General features: G+C 34.7%; 1 protein-coding gene across 1 annotated transcript in view; it reads left to right on the forward strand.

The window, feature by feature from the left end:
* LOC129225144 (autophagy-related protein 2 homolog B-like) overlaps positions 1–24,357 on the forward strand; it is a 92,867-nt gene that overhangs the window by 34,140 nt on the left and 34,370 nt on the right. The window contains exons 21-31 of the mRNA XM_054859705.1: positions 4,419–4,588; positions 5,249–5,399; positions 6,447–6,634; positions 7,822–8,009; positions 9,711–9,803; positions 9,882–9,952; positions 13,520–13,584; positions 15,008–15,160; positions 18,202–18,313; positions 19,467–19,573; positions 23,904–24,102. Coding sequence (XP_054715680.1) covers positions 4,419–4,588; positions 5,249–5,399; positions 6,447–6,634; positions 7,822–8,009; positions 9,711–9,803; positions 9,882–9,952; positions 13,520–13,584; positions 15,008–15,160; positions 18,202–18,313; positions 19,467–19,573; positions 23,904–24,102 — 1,497 coding nt within the window. The remainder of the gene's footprint in view (positions 1–4,418; positions 4,589–5,248; positions 5,400–6,446; positions 6,635–7,821; positions 8,010–9,710; positions 9,804–9,881; positions 9,953–13,519; positions 13,585–15,007; positions 15,161–18,201; positions 18,314–19,466; positions 19,574–23,903; positions 24,103–24,357) is intronic.

Consider the following 24,357-nt stretch of genomic DNA (forward strand, 5'->3'; position numbering starts at 1 on the left):
CGATCACCCCTCTCCCAATTTTTCGAAATTAAAGTTCCAAAACGCAGTTACTGACAAACTTGGATGATGTTAGAGAAAGGGGTGCTCTGAGGCTTTCCCCAAAAAACGTTTCGAAATAGAAGTCCTAAAAGACGAAGTTTTTAAAGAAAGAAAGAGAGAGAGAGAGAAAGAAGATTATTAGAGAAAGGAAGTTCGAGGGCCTCTTTCTAAGTTTTTCCGAAATTGAAGTATTAAAAACATGACTGTAGATCACATTTGGTAACGTTTGAGGCTCGGCAGTTTTTCAAAACTCTACTTCCTAAAAAAGCACTCTTAAACAAATTTTGATGTTGTCAGAAGGCGAGGTCCCCTGGAATTTTGCAAAATTGAAGCCCTGGAAACAAGATTTGAAACGCTTTCGAATAGTTTTGGCTAGGGGAAGGGCTCCCAAAGCGTTGCATTTTGAAGACTTTAGATTTTTTTTCAACATTCTATAGTATTTACTATTGAAATTACTTCATTTTCCCAAGGCGCGTTCGTTTCTTTTTAACAGTATGGAATGTTTTTTGAAAAATTAATATGCTCGGCCTACTGGGGAGGGGCAGGCGCTGTGCCTCCCCCCCTGGTTGCACCACTGTCACATGAGTCTAAGCCAGCAGCCCTATTGTCAGTAAAATGTCGTTGAAGGTTTGTATTAAAATAATATCTCAATGTATGATCCTTAGCATTTATGCTAGTAAGCAGAAATTTCTCAGGGTCAATGTTCTTAGCCTGATTCAGCTATAATCTAAGTTAATCTAAACATTTATAAAATTACCCTCTTTGTAGTACCTGAACCAAGTATTCTTCTCTAATGCTTTGTTTTGTGTAATATCGGTCAGATGTTACACCAAAATCTGCAAATACTTGTATTTTATAGTTGTACAATAAAAACTGCAGAACAAAGGTAGCAGTATTTTTTTCTTTTAATTTGGGGACTAGACCGTTTCCCTTCTTTTTGGGCCCATGATGGAGAGCCATATGTTTACTTGCTGATTCTTGTAAACGCCTCTAGCAAAATTTACAGGCTCCCCCCCTCCCACCATCTAAGAATGGGAGTTGGAATATTTGTAAAGAAAAAACTAATGTTGTATGGTCTTATCACAAGAAAAAGTTTATTCCTTCATTTAATCGCAAAATGTGCCGCCCCCTGAAATAAACCGCCATTGGTGGTAGCAAGTGATCAACGAGGAAGCAATCAATATTCAGTAAATTATTATTTAATTTGCTATAGGAACTTAGAGATGAAACTATTTAGGTGGCTAGTACACATGTTCCAGTTCAGTGCTTACTTATCCCACCCTTAAACACCTAAAAATGCCTGTGTAAAGCTACTTTCTGCTCGCCACCCTCGTTTTATCGACTTCTTTTGAAAATATGCCACTGTTTTTAAAAATAAATGACTCAATTTCAATGGTCAGCCAAATACACGAGAATGCATAAAATCCCACCTATATGATTTTTATCCTATCTGTTAAGCTTTTTTTAGTGAGTAACTCTTTACTTTTTTAGTTTAATTAACTGCTGCATTGCTTTTTTCTTTTCTATTCATTTTTTTCTAATTTCATATTTTAATTGTTTTATATTTTTTGTATTTTGTGAAAATTTTAAGAATAAGCTTATTTTTTCTGCCGGAAGCTCCGGGGGTTGTACTGGGTCCCCCATGAGGGCGTCAATCTGGGCTCTCAAAGCCCTTTGGGAATCTAGGTTTGTGCAAAAGCCAAAGACGCACAGGTTCGAGGGCGCAACAAGGAAAAAGCGGAAGTTGCGCATGTTCGGGGCGGAAAAAAGGAAACAAAAGAAAACAGGTTCGATGGTTAAAAAAAAAAACCGAAGCCGCTAGGGTGCACAGACAGGGGAGGGGGGATCAATCAGCGGGCTGGTTGGCCAGTTCGCTCCTGGAAGCACCACTCGAATTTGCCGCCCCCTGAAGTTGCCGCCCGGGGCAAGAAGCCTGGCTTGCCCCCCCCCCCCCCCCTAGATTTGGCTATGCATAGGGGACGAGTCGGGAAAGCGGCTGGCCATGGAAGCGTCTATAAAGGACGTAAGAAGTCTATGCAAAGATAAAGTAAGATAATGCGGGCGAGCATTATCTTGCTGGAAAATTGCTCCTGAGTGGCCATTTAGGAACGGTCCTAGATGTGGTTGCAGAATGTCATTAACATAACACTGGCCCGTTAAGGTTACACGTACTACAACTAGAGTGAGCCAGCTATCATAAACTATAGCCTCCCTTATCAGTATGCTCACTGTACGGGCAGTGTGTCATGCTATAGAATGGGTGGTGTGGTACCTTTTTTCAGGGGCACCTCCTCATCCAGCTGCGGATACCATAGACTAATAATAAGAGTAGACCGAGCTTTCTCATTCTTGCTGATAAAGAAAATTGGTTCATAGATGTATCATGTGACTAGTGAAAGGGCTTGGCAAAGACTTTGGCAGCATGGTTGCTAGATGGCAGCATTATCTATAGTTTGGCACTCGACATGTATTTTAAGACAATGTGTTTTCATTAAAAAAAACTTCCAGGTGCAGAGATTGAACTGTTTTTCTTTTAGTTGTGCATTATTTTGACATTAGTAATAGTTTTTGATCAGTTTTCGGTAACTTTTATTTCATTTGGAGCTGTCAGCGTTGGCGTGAACGAAATGGCGTAAACGTTTTGCGTTAACGCAAAAATGTACTAATCAGTATCTTAAATTGAAACTGTAGGTAAAAATCTTACCGTTTGCTGATTCTTCTTGGTCGCTTGCATCTTTTATTGCTTAGAAAGTTATTGAAATTGACTAAAGGAAATGCACAATACTATCTAAACGAAAAACTCACTATATTAACAAAATATTTACAACTTAGAATAACAAATTTACAAATCGGACTCCATAAAAGATCATTCTTCCGTGTTCCATCAATTCTATTTATTTTATTTCGCGGTGGCGTTGATCGTCTGCTACAATTAAAGCCCGCTGTTGCTAGGATATCCACCAGTCACATGGTTTGGTTTATGAGCAGCAAAAGGGTTGCCATAGCTCGGTCTACTCTTATTATTAGTCTATGGCGGATACCCTCTGACCCCAAAACGAGTCGGGATTCATCACTGAGCACCACCTTTTGCCTATCACTGGCATCCTACATCGCTCTGACTTTGCACCATTGCAGACGGAGTTGCCATGTTTTGGTGTTAAAGGGAGTAAGTACATGAAAAGGGTGCTTGGACTGCAGATTTATTTTCTTAAGACGTTTAGAAATGTTTAGGGGAACAACTACTATTCCTACGGCTGTTTGTATGGTGAAACAAGTCACTGTGGGATCCACGAGTGCTTGCCACACGATCCTTCCATCCTCAATCCTCGTGGTCTTCCTGGTCACTCCAGACCCGATATTTTGCATGTCTGTACCATCTCGTGTCCACTGCCTCCAACAGGTTGTAATGGAATACTCCGATCGATTCACCTGGGCAGCAACACAGCTCGTCGACCAGCCTGCAATTTTCTGGCCGATGATCAAACCTCTCTCAAACTCGCTTAATTGTGAGAAACGCTTTCGAACTCGTCTACCTGGCATCCTTCACTCATTAAGGTTCTGCAACTATCCAGATGTAACACTGGTGTATATAGCACTTTTTCCAGATTTCACCAGTGCTGTAGGGTAAACGGTCATTCGCATTGACACCAAACTTGGATCATTTGCATATCAGATGTCACTCTTCTTATATGCAAAATTTTGCGATTGTACCTTTCTTCTTTCTTGCGGCGCTATTTTCAATGTTCCTGAGTGTATTAATAAACAGCTACAAATAAATTCATCCATTTTATCTTTTCCGTTTCTGTGCAAGTTTCAACAATATCTAGAAGGGCCAACAGCAATCAAAATGATTGTGGGTTTCTTTTGTTAAGATTTTTATTGATTGTATGATTGTTTCATATGAAAGAGTTATGGTTTTAAGTGTGTGACCTTCAGACATACCTTTTTTAGAGAAATATTTGCTTGCGCAGGATTTTAGAATTTTTTTTCCCCTACATGGCATAAGTAGCATTTCAGCTACTGGATTTGAACTGAGTGTATGTGAAAGATAGTTGAAATGTATTCTCTGTTTGGTTTAACTATATGTTGAAAGTTAAAACTAAAGTTATAATTTATGCTAGAACAAACATAAAATGCTGTTCTTCGTTATGTACATTTTTGTACAATATTTACAGTTTCTTTTAAAGAACGGCCATTATGGCCATTTCCAACCGTTCTATATATAACAGAATAACGTACCTTCGAGTGTCAAATGAAAATGCATTGTTTTACTTTTTTTTGCTTAAGTTTCATATTTAGTTTCAACATCTGTAGAGCTCTAGCTTTATTTCTTCTTGAATTTTTAAATGTTATGTAATTCTTCCTTTTTAAATCTTTAGATTCTAATTCAGACTCAGGAGATGAAGAATCAGCTTATTACTCAGTATCCGAATATTGTCAGCGCCAAAAAGAAAAACAGAAGAGAAGAACTGATAATCATCGCTTCACTAAATTGTCATTATCTTTAGCAATAACCAAAGGAATGCTTACAATCAACACGCCCGCTTTGGTTAGTCACCTTTTCCTCAAAATTTATTTTTATAAATGATAGAAATCTTTCATTCTTACCTTATAGTACATAAACATGTACAATAAAACCCTTCCTAACAGACACCCTTCAAATGCAGACAATTTTTAACTCCCAGATTTCAAGGCAAATAACGTTATTAAATCCCTGTCCTGCAGAAACCTCTCTATTGCAGACAAAAAAATTTGTCCCGTTGGTGTCCGCATTAGAGGGATTTTACTGTACTTCTTATAGAAATGAATCTGTTGTAAAAATAAATAAAAGCAATATTCAAATATATCTACCGGACAGTGTAAGAAAAAAGAATTTTAAGTCGATTTGTCACAATTATGCCTTTGTATAAGATAAGTGTTCTAGGCATCAAAATGGATAATCTAGGTACCATTATAAAATAGTAACTGCTTTAATTTTGGAAGGGAACAAACAAAATTAACTAATTCATGTTTTAACAGTTCAGTTTCTGTAACAAATATACTGTAAAAAAAATCGACTTGAAAGATAATATGTGTACTTTGAAGTGCTTAAAATTTCGCATAAATTTTAAGCTGTTCTACTGTGTCCATAAAATAAAGCATTATTAATATAGTTTGCCACCTTCTCTTACTGTGTTAATTTATGATTTAGTTATTTTTCTTTTTTAAGGATGAAAATGGGGAAGCGATTTCAGACTTCTGCGGCAAATTGCAACTCAGGGTGGAAGAAGGTTTAATATTTATTGCTTCATCATATAAGGGTGACAGCAATGAATCCTATTTATGTCTATTATCAGAAAAAAGTTGTCTGTATCATGATGGTAATATGTTTTTCTAAATTTCTTTTTTTTTTCTTCCAGTAATTGTTTTCACTAAAATTTATGATGTTCCTTGTTTATCTGTTCAATTTTATTTCCTATTTTCAATGGATGTATGTTTAGTGCCTCAGTGTTGCAAATAATTTTAAATATTCTGTACAAATGGGAGAAAATAGTAGAACAAGAATAGTTATGCAAGTATTTCATGCAAGGATTTGAAGAAAACTATAGCTAGGGGCGAACCTGATCTGGCAGTGCCGTAGCTCTATAATTAAGTTCTACATAGCCTTCACAATGATGCCAGGTTAAGTTTACCTCAACTGTAGAAATAGCCCAAAGCTGAGTTGTTTTACCACACCACGACATTGATTGTTTATTTTTATTTTATCTCTTGAAGTATTTTTATGCGAGAAAATTACATCTAAAATAAGATATCAAGTCATTCCTAGAATTTTGTAAAGCTGTATATCTTAATAAAGATATTCTTCTGAAACAACTGGTTTGAGTTACTAGATAATAACTACATTGATATTTTTCATCAATGTTGAAAATAAGTCATTTTTGGAATTAACTTGTGACTGACAGGCCAATAATTATGTCATCTGTAATGGTTTAGGCTGTAATCAGATTCAGTGCTTAATTTTCCAATAATGTTATTTGTTTATTTATTTTTGAAAATTAATTTAAAAAATAATAATAATCTTATCTCTGTTGGTTCTTAAGTATGAATTATCAAAGTGAAAGTGATACTACACCTTTCATTGACTGTTACTTGATGAAAAATTTTCAACATTAACACATTGTAATTTAAAACAGGCTTGTTAAACAGTTTACCATAGTGAATTTATACATAGTCACTATATAATTTATAGGTTTTTTTTTCTCTTTTTCTTTATGATATCAAAAATATAAAGTAATATGCAACTTACAATTTCCCTCATTGTTATTAAAACCTATAATCTGTTATTGAAATTATTTATAGTTGCATTTATATACACTTTTTTAAATGTGTTCATATCTTAAATTTATAACAGTATATTTAATTTTTAGGTTTAATTCCTTGTGATTCAAATGTGCCATGTGTTCAACCATACAGCAGCTCCCTTTCAAGTAATTTGAACTGTATAATTTATGAATCTGATAAGGGAATGCTGCTGAAACCAGTCTGTGATAATAAAAAGAATGATATGTTGAAAGTTTCCATTCATATTGTTAGCAATCCAAAGCAGCTAATCAAAGTGAGTAATGATTAACTTTTTGTGCATTTTTGTCAAAAATTTTGTTTGTTATAAATTTTCATTGTGTTATTTTCACTTTCTTATTATTGTGCATCAGATCATGCATTAGGTACTTCAGAATCATTTTGTAATACACATTCTTTTGATGTACTGTAAAGTTATTGGGAAAAGAAAGTTTAATTGAATAATGGTTGTTGTGGAATAAATGGTCGAAAACTTTCCACTATTTACCACATCATTAGACCCATGATGTCTCTCTTACTGACCAAGAGTGCCACATGACTGCAGCTCATGGTCAGCCATTGCTGCTATCATTATACCTCTCTGCTTGCATTCCCTCACTTTCACTCTTCAACTTTGCCTCTATCTGCACATCACTTCATGTGAAAACTAATGTATTTGCGAATAATCCACTTTAATATTCATTCACTCTTGTGTTTATTCACTTGCATAGGGGCCTTTTAGTGCATAAAAAAAACTTTGGCCTTTATTCCAAGCAGGGGCAGAAACAGAAAACCATTTGAGGAGGGGGCATGCTGAAGAATGCACCCCCCCCCCCCCCTCTCCTCACATGAACAAGACTACGGTTTCGGGTATGAAAAATTTCTGTAACTGCTTTGGGGACAATAAAAAACACCAGGTTGGTCAACAATAAGACATCTAATTGGAATGAACCTTGAAAATTAATTTCATAAGCAATGAAACGAAGTAGTGGTTCAAATATTTACTTTAAAAATAATGAGTTGTAAAGATTCTGTAGTTTACATTTTATGCATGCAGTGTTTAAACACAATGTGGATGGATACTGTTGTAGATTGTTTAGGAGGCAGGGGATCATGACCCCCATGACCCTCCGCTTGTATCCACCACTGATTCCAAGTTGTCTAAAAAAGTCTTTTGGCTGAGTGACTCATTAGTTTAATCAAATCACTATTTTTTTGCTGTTCACCTTTTATATAACTGAATTTAGTGCATTCAATGCCAATCATGCAGTCACTATCCCTTCTCCTTCATTGGTACTGTATACAAGGTGTTTTTGGCAGTATCTGCAAACTGGCAGCTTATAAGCAGCAAATGTGTTGAGTATTTTTCATTTAAACATTATAAGGCTATTATTATGCCACATGTTCTAAAACTTAGAGGGGGAAAATGCATTTTTTCAATAGCAAGCTTTTTCCTTTTTGTAGACTTTCAAAGTTGCAATAGATATATCTGATGCCACCTTGCGCCACTACACCTATCCAGTTCCTCAAATTTGGATTAACCAGTTTATTGATTTCTTGAAAGTAAAAGATTATCCTGTCAATGGATACATTCCAGCAGCTGTAGTTACTGAGCTGCATTTGAACTTGAGTTACTGTGCTGTTGATTACAGGTAATAATAGTAGTTTATATTCATATTTTTTAAATTTTTGTGCATCAAATACTGGTTTGCATTTGGATATCTCTTCATGTATTGTTGTGCTATGTCAATCACTTATTGTTATCAAAGTCGCTTGATCCTGATTTTCTGTATACATTTGTGTTTTAAAATTATTGCTTTATGTGATCATTAAATTATTTAATGTTATCAGTTTTATTGTTTAATGTTTTCAGTTCTAATCAGGGATTGGGTTTCTGCTGAAAAAATCAGAAACTTCGGCAGACACTTTTTTTTTTTTTTTGCATTTTTCAAAAAAATTAACCAGAAAACAAAAAGAAATACCTTCCGGCTCGACATGTTAAGAGTCTTAAGTATAGAAGGAATTGTTTGAAATATCCCTACATTATCATGATCAGAAGTTTGCCGGATTGCTTTGTGAAAACAGATTAATGACCAAACTGATGAATCAAATGGAGAATGTCTTGATGTTGAGTCACCTCCAACAAATGCTGAAAAGATTAATGCATTTAAAGTGCTGAAACATGCAGTATAACACCACTCTGATGACTTGAAATAATTCTGATTTCTAACAACTCATAAATAAGTTTCTGAAAAATTATAGAAAGTTGACTATTGATTTTTTTTACTACTGATAATTTTATATAATATACAGTATATAGATATGAGTTTTTGCATTTTATTTTGAAACTCAATATATGTGACTTGAATTGTTAAATTTATCTAATTTTGTGATTTGTTTATTGTTATCAATTGGTTATTGTTATTACAATCATAGTGTTCCAAAGGGAACAGATAAGCAAAAACTGCAATAATGCTAAATTCTAAGATATTTTTAATGCCTCTACAAGTATAACTCATGCATTGAAAAACGGAAAGACTCCTCAACAATTTAAGCAAGCTCATTTTCATTCTTTGTGTTTACATTTTATTTATGAAGACATACCAAAATATGCTTGTAAGCCTTAGAGGGTATTAACGCAGCAGACTCTATTAGCAAAATTTGTTAGTTAGCCAATATCAGTAATGAGCTATAGAAAGGTATTAGATGTGCCCAAAGGTTAGATGTTGCAACTAGATTGTTTTGTCTGTTATCTTTCTCGTTTATCATTTCGTTGTCATTCATATGCTTTCTTTCTCTCTTTTTTTTTTTTTTTTGAGCATCTTATTGTGTTAACTTCATGTGAATATTTTATTCTCTTTTCTTTTCCATTCTGATCAGTGCATTTTACAGTTTTGAGAACTGTTAAAAAGTAAATTTTGAAGTGTGGAATGATAAGAAGAATGTCCAATTTGTTTGTCTCCCTGTAATTTTTATTTATTTCTTAAATAAAGTATTTGATATAATAAGCAAAATGCTTCCGAAACTCTATAATCTGTTCAGCGAAAAAGAGATATACCAAAAATAAAGAAACGGGTTGCGAGAAGGTTTGTCACCATTGGGGAATTTCTCTGTGATTAGAAAAGTAAAACAGTATTCTGTGTTTGCTTGTAAGTGCTAATTTGTCACTATCTGTGCCAAACACGTGATTGGTGCCACCAGAAGCGTACTTCTTCATTTTCATAGAGTATCTTTTCTCGGAGAATGCGGTATAGGGACATTTCAAAAAGGCAAAAGTACATATTTTTTTATTATACTTTTTTTAATGATATTAATTGAGGAACAATTTTATTGTTATGTATTTCCTTTTGCAGGCCTTTAAAACTTCCTCTTAGTACTGCTCTTACAGTTGAGCATTTTAATATGTCATGCAATGTAACTGCTACTACTCCAACCTTTTTATTTAGGTAGGTTATACTTTTTATTTATTTTTACTAATGTATTTTTATGTTTCCATTTTATAATTGTCCTTTTATTCATTTTAGAATAATATCAGAAGAATTACGTTTGTTCATCTCCAATAAAGCTTCAGTTAAGAAAGTTGACCTTCGTAAAAGTAAGTGCCTCCTTTTTCTTTTATTTCTTTCTTCATTCCTTAAGTATGGGGAACATTTCAGACATAAGTTTGATCACGCTTCAAGACAAAAAAACGTGATTATGAACAGAAACATTCAATGGCAAGACTAAGTGCAAACTTAGACCTAGATAGTCACCACTGAGTTGTTATGATGAGAAATTGATTTTAAGAAACCATGCTCTTGGTAAAACTTGGTGTCCGACATGCATGAAGAATTGTGGTTTCTTGCAATTTATTTGAGGGTGCAATGCATGTATCAATGTAAGTAGCAGCTAATGTGCAGAAAGCCAAAATTGTATTTAGATATGCTATTGTATGTTCTGTTTGTAATAAAGCTGCCTAGTGAAAAAAGCTTGTTGAATCTTACTTTTGGGATGTTCTCGGCAAAAAAAAGATTTTTTTTATTAAGTAGTAAGTTTCTGTTACTCAACCAGGGCTAAGTAAGAACTAGTGATGTGCCGGATCGTCAAAAAAGTAGATCCGCGGATCCGGATCCGGATCATTAGTGTCAAGATCCGCGGATACGGAAACGGATCTCAATATTTGTTCTACCCAATTCTACTATACAAGTGTTTAATTTGTTACGGAAGGTATTCCCGTCAGAATAATAACATTGCTTATTCAAAAAATGTCATCTACGGCGAAAATATAATCAAGACAATGATTTACTCTCTTTAAAGAAATCTGTTAAAATTGAGGAAGGGTTGGAACGTACGGGTCAACGCTGCATCAATGTTTAAATGGAATGTGAAAAATAATTTCTAGCTTGCTCGGTAGATGTAGAATACAGGAGCAAGAGTGTAGAGCTGCTACTGGACAGACTAGAAATATTTTTTCGCATTTTATTTCAGCATAAATGCAACACTGACACAATCTACCCAACTTACTCCGACCGACAGAATAACAGAGCCGGGAACACCTTTACAAACAGTAAATAGAGAATTTAGTCTCACTTTTTTTGAAGAATGCCGAGAAAAACCAATATGAAGAACATAACAGAAACTAATATTAAACTAAAAATTAAAAAAAAAAACCATGTCCCAGAGGGCCAACCTGATATTGAGATGAATTTCCCGGGTCGGAACACACATTGTTAACAAATATGAACTGACAGCGGATAGAAATTTTAAATCGTTGAGCTTTTTCTCCTTATCCGACTATGAAATAGCTACTGATCAAGCGTATAAAGGCTTTGAATTACATTTAAAATTTCCTTAACAAAATTATACCTTTTACTGTATATAACTTGGAAGTTCCAAACAAATATCAAACGCAGAAAACTTTGTTCTTTTAATTTGAGACCAATATTTTAAACGCACGGGTAAGTTTTTACTACCGTAATTCTGAAAAAAGTTAAGTCGGTTTTTATTAAAATTTCCAGTAATTAAAGTTCTGCAAAAACAAGGCCAAGCTAAGAACCCTTTCGATCAAGTCACCTTTTGAACGAAAAAATAACTATCAAAATCGGTTCGATGCCACGAATAGACACACAGATACACTTTTAAAACTTATTACTCGTTTTTTTTTTTGCAACGGGGGGTACAAATTAGCTTCTGAAATGATACCTTATAATTTAAATAGGGAATAAAACTTAATTTAAACGGAATTTAAGAGTCTTTTATTCAAATATTTAAGAATTTTTAGAATAGAAAAGATCCGTTTCAGACCCGTCAAAAAAGTAGCGGATACGGATACAGATCTTTATTTTCCCTCGGATATCCGCGGATACGGATACGGATATCCGGAACATCACTAGTAAGAACTAACTATTCTGCGGTGCTAAGCACAAAAGTTGTATCTGCAGCTAACTTCAAAATGAAGAATTGCCGTTTAAAGTTGTGCAGCTCCATGTATTTGATTTAGAGTCAATTTTTTAGAATTTTTTAAAATATTTTTCATTGGCATATGATCTTAAAACATTGTATTTAGTGAAATATGTGACAAATAACCACCGTAACTCAATTTTGAAAAAAAGTGCAGATACGACTTCTATGCTTAGCTCAGTATAAGCAATATTTTTTAGTAAAAATTCACGTGGTAAAAGCGAATTTCGAAAAAAATTGCTTCACATTGCACAAGATGATAATTTTAGCTATTTTTTGAGTCTGGATACACATTGCAGGAAATTCAAAGGTTCAGAAAAGCTGTCGTCCAGTTCATTGAAAATTTGATGTTTCGTAGCGTCTATATGTACTAGCTGATGAGCTTAACACTATGCAGACTTTAAATGCCACAGGTTGATCAAATACAGGAACAAATAGACCCAACCCAAAGCATAGCTGTACTAATTTTCATTAAACTGCTATTTTTTTTAAAAAACTTCGAAAATTTTGAGCTTTGCCCTAAATATTTAAAATTTTCATTATTTTACGCCACATTTTGCAGAAAAGAAGATTGTTCCACGTAGATGAATTTAACCGTGTTCAACTAAGTCTTATTCACTTATTGTTTACATCTGATATTTTCCATTAAAATGCATGTATAGTTGTATGTAGTAGAAATCACTTGTCTGTCAAGAACTGAGCATGGTAGGAGAGCATGATGTCACTCTGATGGATTTGACACATTAATCTGAGCGAATAAAACGATGATTGGTAGACCAAAAAATTCAAAATTTTAATTTGTAGCTTGAGGTCTGTTGACACTTTTAAGCTGCTTTTTAAAATTTATCAGTAGCCCCTTCATGCAGAACTTATTTATTTTAATGAAAATAATAAGGCAATCTTAAGGCCATACACCGAAATGTGTGGTGTGAAGAAATGTGTTGGTAAATGAACATTGTTGCTACATTTTATGCAATGCATACTATAACAAGAGATAGGAAGTTTGAAAATTAATATTGCTTCAGCCATCAGTTCTTGTAAAGATAAAATTAAGCGTTTATGTATGCATACATTTGAAGACACTAGACATAATTTAAAAACATTTATCAAGTGCAAAAGTTGGAAATTCAAACGCAAATTGTAAAATATGTACTGCAATTGTATGTGTAATCAGTGAAAACATATAAATAATAAAAGCAAAAAAATCTTGTCCCATTTGGAGAATCTCTTCAAAAATTATTGGGAGAAGGGAAGCTGCAGACACGTTTTTACACCTCATAAACCAACTATGTTATTTTTTAAATTTTCATTAAAACAAAGGTGGCACTGAGCAATACTGGCATAATATTTGAGTGGCTGTTCAGTGTGTTTCACGGGTGTCTTAGCAAGCTTATACTAGTATGATGGCATGACCTATATATTTCATGAATATGTATCAGTTGAAATTCATTCATTAGGGGCTGTCCAGAAACGATGTCATCCATTTTTTTTTTTCCAACTTTTTTGCACCTCCTTCATACAAATGTCACGCTATTTTTCCTAAACATATTCTTATTGGTAAAATGCATGATATCAACTTGTTGTTACCTCTACCTTCCCCTTTGTCATAAATTTACAATTTCTCAACCCCTTCCCCTCTCAAAGCATAACATCATTTGTGGACAACCCCTTAATACTTTTCTGTTCTACTTGCATTTTTCATGATCATTTGTTTTGTTTTTAGATTATGTTTGTGTAATTGACACTGGGTTGATTGATCTTTCATTCCGTTCCTGTATGGATGACAAGGTACGTTCATTTTGCTCTATACTCAACTGCAAGCTTACTTGAGAATGGAGAAATAAGCTGAGACCAGGCGAAGGAAATAGTTCCTAGCGCCTTGTCCGATATTCGGATGAAATTCCGCTCTTCACTTTAGAAATCGGATTAGTTAGTTAAACCCACGCATACATAACCTTTTTTTGTCATAAGTTCAGTCAATCGTTAAATATTTTCAATTTTATGAGTAAAGTGGCGTGAAACTTTGCATCTATTTGATTAAAATGCGCCAGCCAGTAGCAGCTCATAGACAGGTGGCGATCTTCTCTCATTTGCGAAGCAGGTAGGGTAGGTAGCTAGTAAGTGTGGCGTTTTATCTTTTAACTCTTTTTCTTCAGCATGTCGTTGTGTCACTGTAAAGTTAAGTTGCAAGCAAGTATAAATAGCCACAAAACCATTCAATCCTTTTCATGAAACTTTCCTTTTGTGGGTTGAGAGAGGGAAATGGGGTAGGCTTTCAGCTCTCATAAGGCCTGGTGCTGTTGCATTAACCAAACCAGAATATTTTGCTTATTCTAACTCCACACTTGCCAGTTTTCATACTATGTTTGAATTTAGTTTTGAAAGCAAATGATTTTTACAAATCAATTTAAGTTTGCTTTTTTGAGGAATCAATGGGAAATAATGAAGTATTTCTAGTCGTAATTGAAAATTTTCATTTTGTTCAAAATGGAACTTATTCCTTAGAATGTATGTCAAAGAATAAGTTTCAAGGTTTTTTTTTTTTTTTTTCAACTTTTTATGACTTGTTTTCTTCTTGAAAGTTATGCCCTTACTGTCTAGCTCAGAAAAATGCTAAATAAACCTGTTTATTTAATTCAAACTTATTTTGTCAATCATTATTGACTAACTTTATTTCAAACAAGCCTTTCTGCAGGTATCAAACTAGTTTTGTAAGGTGATTTTTTGTGTGTCTAAGATCAGTTAAATGTTCTAAATACAAAATCTAAGTTTAAATTCATATTACGTATGCAAATTTTATTAAAATAAAAATAAGCATATTGTCGCCTCGGAGCAACAGTAGGATATCTTAGTATTATTCCTGGGATTAGATGTCATACCATTGCTCTGAGGTGATGATATGTCAGAGAGTTAAAATTACTTTTAAAGTGCTAATCACCAAACATGTTTTGTGTTAAATTTTAATTGGACCTCTCACATTATCACTGGATCAATGTGCTTTCGTATTTACTAGTCCTTTGGACCAGTAACTTCTTATAAAGATTTCTAAGGCTGTATATATATATATACTACACATTTTTGGAGCATAACAACCAATAGTTCACTGCATTGTGTTTTATGATAAAACTAATTGAATAGTTTAAAACAAAAAATCTAATTCTGAATGAACTGTTTATTAATATATTTTTTGTACCTATGCTTTTTCTTTTAGAACAATCCTAAGTTAGAAACTTATGTGACAAACAATAAAATAGATATACGGACATGTGCAGATTCTTTTAGAGCTTTATTGGATCTTGTTGTTTACCTAAGTGCAAATGGAGATATGGATACACATTCTAGTACACCTCAAGTAGAAAAAAAAGTAAGTTTTTTCTTACTGTAAGGAACTTTTTGTATGTAGTTTTTTGCAGCATGACACAGACATTAATGCGTTACTAATGATTTACTATAATTACTCATTAATACATTACTAGCGACAGTTGCCTTTTGTTATGTCATACTTGTCAGGAGACAAAAAAAAAAAAAAAAAAAAAATGATGAATTCAAAATGTGATACAGCTTTAATCAATTTAAAAAAATAATCAATTAATGTACCAGAAAATGATGTATGCATCTGAAAAATTGCAATTTATTCTTACTTTCATATGAATTTCTTTTTCAAAGCAACAAAAGAATATTAAGCTTTTCGATTGCTTTTTTGATAAGTTAAAAAAAAATGAATAAAGTATTTGTTCCATTTTTTGTGGAAATGAGAATTCAACAAGTTGTGGCTTAAACTATAGAATTTAGTTTAACAGCTCCATTTTGTTCATTGATGAAAACAAATGTCTTTTCACGAGAAATACGATATTTTCACCCCTGCCTATCCCAGTTAGCAATATAATGAAGGGAAATTCAATGATGGGTTGCTCTAGTTGTTTTATGAATTTACCGATAGCTCTATTTGTAAAACTTGGGGTAAGTTAAGGAAATTGTGACACCTTAAAAGATGATGATGAATAACTAGTTAATATTTGAGGATTTTATTAATTGTTTTTACAGGCTATATTTACTTGTATATTAGTATCATACTGAAAATTTGGTCTGGCTTGAAAAATTGATAAATTACATAAGCACAATTACAAACATAAAAACCAAATGTTCAATTCTTCCTTAATTGCAGAGATCTGAATAGATACCTATGGGTACCTATTGAGTATCTCCAAAATCGTATAAAAATCATGAAATAGAGAAAAAGATTCGAAAAGGGTCGAACCTTACCAGGCAGTCAATTTGTAATTGAAAAAAATCAAAGCATTTACTTTTATTTTTTACGATGGTCGAGTCTTAGTTTAATTAAGTAGTTTCCATACTATTCTTAGATTTTCTTCAGCATGTCAAGATCTCCCAAGTGGGGTAACGGAATACTCCTATTATCAATATTTTAAGCAAAAACAATAAAATTAAGTATAGCAACAAAGTAATAAATTAAGTCTCTAAAAGCTAATATTTAATATTAAAAAAATATTTTAATATTTTTTTCCAGGAAAATGTTTTTAAGCATTTTCCTGGAATGATCAAAACCCTACAATTAGCAATGCTGCAATACAAATTACTTCTTTAAAAATGGATGTGCTGTAAAAGTTTTTTTTTTTTTAAGTTACGCCCACCATGGTTCTTTCAAACATAAGGCGTCTTGCTGTCCAGTATAACAATGAAGTGGCTTCAAAGGGTGTTAGGGCCTGGAAGTCATCACAATTATGAATATCATGAAGAGAGGAGCATCTATAAAGATGCTCCGCTGTCATTGGAGAAGTGCCCTCACAGAGCACACAGAGAGGTGAATCTTTCAGGTTGATTTTATATAAATGGGCCTGTAGATAATCATGTCCAGTAATGGTTCGGAAAGAGGCAACTCCCAGGGCTCTGGGAAGGAGAGAAAGGCACGTACGCTGTTCATCATCCAGAAAGCAAGCCCAGGGCTTTCCGTCAGCTTTGTTCCTCAGGGCAGAGACTGTAGCATGTTGGATTTTGCTTGCGAGAAGTCGCTTAGCGTTTCTAAGTGGAACTGGGCGAGAAGGTGGATGCAGGGACGCAGCCTCTTTAGCCAAGATGTCCGCTCGTTCAGTTCCATAGATGCCACAATGACCTGGGATCCACTGGAAGACAACCTCTCTTCCGGAACGCAAAAGAGAATCAAAGGATTTTTTAGACTCAAACTCAAATTCTGAAGGATATAGATTGTAATCAGTAATGGTTTGAATTGCAGCCTGAGAATCAACAAAGAGAACAATATTTTGTTCAGCTGGTTCTCCAATAGATCTGATGACCATAAAAATTGCATTCATTTCTCCATCGAAGTTATCCGCCCAAGTGTCGAGAGGCTCCTGAAGACTAAAATGTATGGAGTAGGCACCGGCACCTGCTCTACCAGCTGAAGGAGTGGCCGATCCGTCAGTATAAACCCTAAACCAATCCTGATCAGGGTACCTCTTGTGTATTGTGGCCAAAGCAATGGAGTACATCTCAGTCTGATGAGAATCTGATTTCTTGACAGGCTCTATCAGATCAAACCTAGCTGCAGCATATCTCAGAAAGCCAGTATAAGAAGATGGTCTATAGATGCCAAGTCTGGAATTGGAGACCTCAAAGGTCTCTGCAAGTCTTTGGCACTCAAAAAGAAAAGAATGTTGAAATTTTAGTCTAGTATGTGGAAGAATGTAATCAGGCCAGAAATGCTCTTTTCTCAATAATCTTTCAGCAATAGAAAGGGAAGCCTTGATTCGTCTGTCAGTTAAATTAAAAATTTTTGTCTGTAGCTGCATAGGAATAGAGGTGGACACCACAGCACCAGTGATGAGTCCTAGTGCTTTATTTTGAACGAGGTCGAGTTTTGAAAGTGTGCTGTCAGAGGCAGTAATAAGGACCTCTGAGCCATAATCCAATACAGGCTTAATGTAAGATGTAAAAGTGGATGTAAGAACACTTTGAGAAGAACCCCACTTTATTCCAGCAAGACTTTTCAATAGGCAAAGGCGGTCCACCACTCTGTCAGTCACTTGTTCAATGTACTTATTCCAAGTTAGTCTGGTATCAAGAGTTATGCCTAGGTAGGTAACACAATCAGTCCGAGTTAAGTGCTGTAAAAGTAAATGCATGCAATTGATCTTAAATTTGAAAGCGCTTTCAAAAGTATGGAAACTCGTCTTCACTGACAAAAATGCAATTTTGCTGCTGAGAGTTTTAGCAATTGTTAGTTTTTGCCTGCTTTCTTTATGCTTGTTTGTCAGTGTCTATTGTTATTCTGTGAGCTTATAAGATTCAAATTTTTATGTAATATGAAACTTTGATGTGTGAAAATTTGATCCTGTTTAATAAATCCTTTGCTTGAGGATTACATGCATGTTTTTTTTTTTTTAATAGGAACCAACGGAACAGTTTCAAACTGTAATTAAAACTGATGAAAAAGATTCAGAAAATGTCAATCTTTTAATGGCCGAAGCAATGAAAGAATATTCAAATATTCATCTAGAAGGTAAGCTGTATTTTGCTCATTGTTGCTAGTATTTATGTTTTTGGGTTTGTTGTGAAATTTGTTGTATGACAAAATTTGTAAATTTCTCAATTAAAATTACAGTAAACTCACAGTTATTGGTAAGTGGCTTAACTGTGGCCTTTCACACTTTCAAAAATATATATTACAGGGATGATAAACTGAATTTAGATGAAGGCACAAATTTTAATTAACGAGTGAAAAAGGTATTTTCAGGCATCCTTATTTATTAATTCCCCCTCTTTTGCAATGATATCAAACCTTCCATCAAGTCACCAACGCCTGAATTTTAGACCTACATTACTTACTGATTTTTAGATCTTCACTTTCTTCCTCCGTGGGACCAACAGCCCTGGATAAACCTGGCCTTCTCAAGAATCTTCTTCCGGGCCTCTCTTTTTTTTGACCATGGCTTGCCAATTTTTTCACTCTTATGTTGGAAAAATCCTTATCAATGCAATCAACCCATGTGAGGTTAGGTTCTAACTCCTGTATGTTTATAAAAAAAATTTTGTTTGTTGATCATTCTTGATTTAGTCTTATAACGTGACCAGCCCATTAGATCTAGAATACTTTCAATTTTTTGATCTTCACTACCTACTAAATTTTAAATCTGTACTACTTCCTGATTTTTAGATCTGTACTACTTGCTGATTTTTAGATCTGTACTACTAATTGAAACCTGACTTTTATATCTGCATTACTTATTGGTTTCTAGATCTAAACTAATTTCTTGCATTAGTCAGTAAGCAGACCAGTTTTTTATCTCCCCTACACGTTTTGGTGTAACCTAACTAGGTCTGTTTCTCCTAATCTATTTGCATGGTTTTCTCACTTATGTGGGAAATTCATTTCGATCCTTTTTTTAGCTTTTGCATACATTTGTTACATACACTTTCAGCTAAATTTTAAATATATGTGAGTGTTATGGATTTTATTTAAAGCTTTTGTATGCACTAATAGCGATTTTTATCCATTTCATGGATTATTCACAAAATATTATTTTTGGTTACTGTGCTACCCTATTCTGCGGATAATCAGGTGTTTACTGTATTGAGTTTCATGCTTCAATGGTAACTTTTAATAATTCTATTTGTTGAATTAATTCTCCACAAATTTATTTATCTATTTCCAGGAAAAGATAATTCTAACTATATACTGGAAAATCAAGATGATTTTGATGCATTCAATGTAGATGATGAATTTTGTATCTTAGAAGATGATCCTGGAATAGGTTTTATGGTATGTATATACATATTGTACTCATAAAGATGTATCTTTTTCATAGAAGACAAAATGTGTAGTTACTAGTCCGGGAGCAAATGGTTTCCCGTGCGATTTTTGTGATACAATTATAGCAGTTAGTTTTTTTGAAAGGTATTTGCATGAGGAAAACGAATTCAGATGTTGCCACCCCCCAAAATGGTGCAGGGGGGCTGGGGGCAGCTATAACTGCCGTGGGGGGCAAGTGATTTCCCGTTCAATTTTTGTGATACAATTGTGTGACTTAGCTTTTCTGAAAGGTATTGGTACGAGAAAACCAAATTTCGATAATGCCAACCCCGAAAATGGTTCAGGGGGCAGGGGGGCGGCAATAACTACATTTGGGGGGGGCAAGCTGTTTCCCGTTCAATTTTTGTGATACAATTATGGCAGTTAGTTTTTCTGAAAGGTATTGACACGAGGAAACCGAATTTGGATGATGCTACCCCCGTAAATGCTGCAGGGGGGCGGAGGGGGGAAGGGATTATAACTGCATTTGGGGGGCAAGCTGTTTCCCGTTCAAATTTTATGATATAATTATGCGAGTTAGTTCTCCTGAAACGTATTGGCACGAGGAAACCGAATTTAGATGCTGCTAACTCCGAAATTGGTGCTGGGGGGCAGGGGGGGGGCGGTTATAACTGCGTTGGGGGCATGTAATTTTTCGTTTAATTTTTGTGATACAATTATGGGAGTTAGTTTTTCTGAAAGGTATTTGCATGAGGAAAACGAATTCAGATGTTGCCACCCCCCAAAATGGTGCAGGGGGGCTGGGGGGCAGCTATAACTGCCGTGGGGGGCAAGTGATTTCCCGTTCAATTTTTGTGATACAATTGTGTGACTTAGCTTTTCTGAAAGGTATTGGTACGAGAAAACCAAATTTTGATAATGCCAACCCCGAAAATGGTTCAGGGGGGCAGGGGGGCGGCTATAACTACATTTGGGGGGGCAAGCTGTTTCCCGTTCAATTTTTGTGATACAATTATGGGAGTTAGTTTTTCTGAAAGGTATTGACACGAGGAAACCGAATTTGGATGATGCTACCCCCGTAAATGCTGCAGGGGGGGCGGAGGGGGGAAGGGATTATAACTGCATTTGGGGGGCAAGCTGTTTCCCGTTCAAATTTTATGATATAATTATGCGAGTTAGTTCTCCTGAAACGTATTGGCACGAGGAAACCGAATTTAGATGCTGCTAACTCCGAATTTGGGGCTGGTTTTGTTGGCATGCTGCATTCTTTCAATGATGTCAAACAGTCTGGAATTTCATTCCAGTATAATTAATTCCTATTTTTAGCTTTGTATTTGGTTCAGTGAGATCCATCTGAAAGTGACTAATTGCTTACTAAACTAATAAACGACGTGCGTCAAACTTCTGCATACAATATTTTTATTTTAAATGAGCTAGACTAAAATAAGAATCCCTTCTCCTCTCTTTCTTAAAAATAAATGATACAACGTTCCCTTGTTGACGAATTTCCATTTCATGTGACTCCAGAGAAAAAGTGGCCAATTAAAGTGTCCAATAAAATAGATAATACTGGTGACAGCAATAAATTTCTGTTTTGACCATTTAAAGAGATCTGCTCTTCCCTCTCTGAAACTTGTTCGTGAGAATTTTCTTTCAGAAGAATAAAAAGATACGGTGTGCTTCATAGAGAAAAGAGATATTGTAAAAAACCAATACTATCACGATCTGATTAGGAAAATGAGACCCATCAAGTTGCTTTGTAGAATAACTAGAGACATATAGGTTGTAAAACTGGACATGCCGATTCCGTGAGAACTGGATCAGATTTTGACATTGTTGCTTTTGGAAAAACTGACCGCCAACCAAGAATTGAAGATACACTAGGCCGCAATACAAAGGGAAGGAAGAGATAAGCAAAATTAAAGGCGGCGGCAAGGAACTCATGTTAAGCTCTCGTAACAATGCCTTTGTCCTCCGCTTCTATGAGTACAAAGGAGAAAGGAGAAAAAAGACCTCCTTCGACATATGTTTGTTTCTTTAATGTACAACCACCATGGTGTTGGAAATTTCATCCAAGCGCTCCCACCACTTAGTTAAAATTTACTTTAAAAAAAAAGGAGAAAAACTCAAACGAAAAAACATTATTCTTTCAGAGCTGGGGCCGTCAAAGCCGTCATTTGGGGGGCTTAACACTGCCCCCCCCCCAAAATGATAGGCCTGGGTAAAGGGTACAAATTTATTTCGGAAGAGGAAATATATACAAAGAATAATAAAGTACACAAATACAATTTTGCATTTTTTTAATCAACGGGGGGGGGGGGGGGGGGGGGTCCCCCCCTTCCTCCTAATATTTTTTGCTGAAATGATAAACTTTGTTACCAGGAACCCATTATCAATGGAAAGATCGTCTTTAGTCGGATGAATTTTCATTCATAAACTCACATCTTTTACAATGAAAAAGGAGCTCTTAATAGCTTCGAAACACGTGTCAGCAATTTAATTCGGAGTTTTTTGCATTTAATGTTGTTATTAGTGGATTTAAGCATATTAAACTTTGAAAACTTGTTGTAAACCGAGAAATTTTGAATATATAAGTGTGTTATGTTTGCAGTCATACCCCCCCTGCCCCCCATCAGCATTTTAGGGGATAGCAACATCCAAATTCGTTTTCCTCGTGCCAATACCTTTCAGCAGAACCAACTCCCATGATTGCATCACAAAAATTGAACAGAATACCTCTTGCCCCCCTGCACATTTATAACCGCCCCCGCCCCCCTGCCCCATTTTCGGGGTTGACAACATCCAAATTTGTTTTCCTCGTGACAATACCTTTCAGAAAAACTAACTCCCATAATTGTATCACAAAAATTAAACGAAAAATTACATGCCCCCAACGCAGTTATAACCGCCCCCCCCTGCCCCCCAGCACCAATTTCGGAGTTAGCAGCATCTAAATTCGGTTTCCTCGTGCCAATACGTTTCAGGAGAACTAACTCGCATAATTATATCATAAAATTTGAACGGGAAACAGCTTGCCCCCCAAATGCAGTTATAATCCCTTCCCCCCTCCGCCCCCTGCAGCATTTACGGGGGTAGCATCATCCAAATTCGGTTTCCTCGTGTCAATACCTTTCAGAAAAACTAACTCCCATAATTGTATCACAAAAATTGAACGGGAAACAGCTTGCCCCCCCAAATGTAGTTATAGCCGCCCCCCTGCCCCCCTGAACCATTTTCGGGGTTGGCATTATCGAAATTTGGTTTTCTCGTACCAATACCTTTCAGAAAAGCTAAGTCACACAATTGTATCACAAAAATTGAACGGGAAATCACTTGCCCCCCACGGCAGTTATAGCTGCCCCCCAGCCCCCCTGCACCATTTTGGGGGGTGGGCAACATCTGAATTCGTTTTCTTCATGCAAATACCTTTCAGAAAAACTAACTGCTATAATTGTATCACAAAAATCGCACGGGAGCTAAAATTTGACCGTTTGCTCCTCGACTATACAGTAAAACCTTGGAATGTCTTATGTTCAAGTATTATCACATTTCTTCAGTTTTTATTTATTGCCTCATTTATCTATTTATTTATTTATTTTGTTTTTTTTTTGAAAATTATGTTATTTTTCTGTGAAATTTAGCTATCAAAACTAGTTTGTAATGTTACTCTAGTTTTAATAACAAATTAATTTCATAAATTTTATGAATTGTGTTATCGTTAATGTTTATAAAAAATGAATAATTTAAATTCATTAATTGATATAAATTTAATCAAATATTTCCTGTGCATAAAAAATATAGAATGCAGTAAATTCCTTATGCATAGCTTAAATTAAAAAGAAAAAATAATAAAATAAAATCCTCTAAATCAGAATGTAACATTTAATTAGTATTATATCGTGAAAAAATGAGTAGTTTGTAGAAAATGTAATAAGTTCTCCAAGAACTTCTTATTTAAAACAAATAGCAGCTTCTAGTCAAATAGCAGCTTCTAGTCTAGTAGATAACAAATAGTACTAATACAAAAAAAGTGTAAGTGTTTTCCCATCAAATTCAGCCCTTGTCCACAACAATTAATGGAACAAAATGCTGTGTTTTCATTAACGTTCTTTTTAAATACTTGACATTTTAAATGTTCTTGTTAGTTGTTCTAATACATTCAAGTACCCTTGTTGTTTGTGGTGATTTCTTGAGAATTAAATAGGTACATGTATTTATTATACCTTTCACTGCTTTACAGCTGTCTACTATAGTTCTTTTTCACTGCTGTATTTGCTAAAGATTTAAGTTGTATTGATGTTTTTACATTAACATTGAGTTCTTGCAATATCTTTTGCAGCCAAAAAATGGAGAACCCCAGATTCGTATGCTAACTGATCAACCAATTAAAATAATTGAAAACCATTTTGCAATTCCTCCTGGAAAATCTGATGACTTAAAAGCTCCGGAGCATTATCCAGATCCTGTCATTCTTGTTGCTTTGAGAGAAATGTGTTTAATTTGGCATATCTATGGTGGGAGTGATTTTAAACAAAAGGGTAAGTACAAAAGGATAATTATTTATGATGTGGATAAATATTTATTTATTTATTTATTTGTTTTAAATGGGATAGGGGATTTTGAATAATAAAACTTATAGATATTTTATAAATATTTAGTTAAAAAAATATAATTTTGATTGATAGTAGGTATTTGTTCTAAATACCTCCTTTCAATCCACTTTAGTTGAACTTCTTGGAAAAAAATGCTAGAATATTCCCTCTTAGAAAAATGTGTTTAACACAAGCTGATGT

This window comes from Uloborus diversus, chromosome 6 (assembly GCF_026930045.1).
Source record: "Uloborus diversus isolate 005 chromosome 6, Udiv.v.3.1, whole genome shotgun sequence".
NCBI classification, from domain to species: domain Eukaryota; kingdom Metazoa; phylum Arthropoda; class Arachnida; order Araneae; family Uloboridae; genus Uloborus; species Uloborus diversus.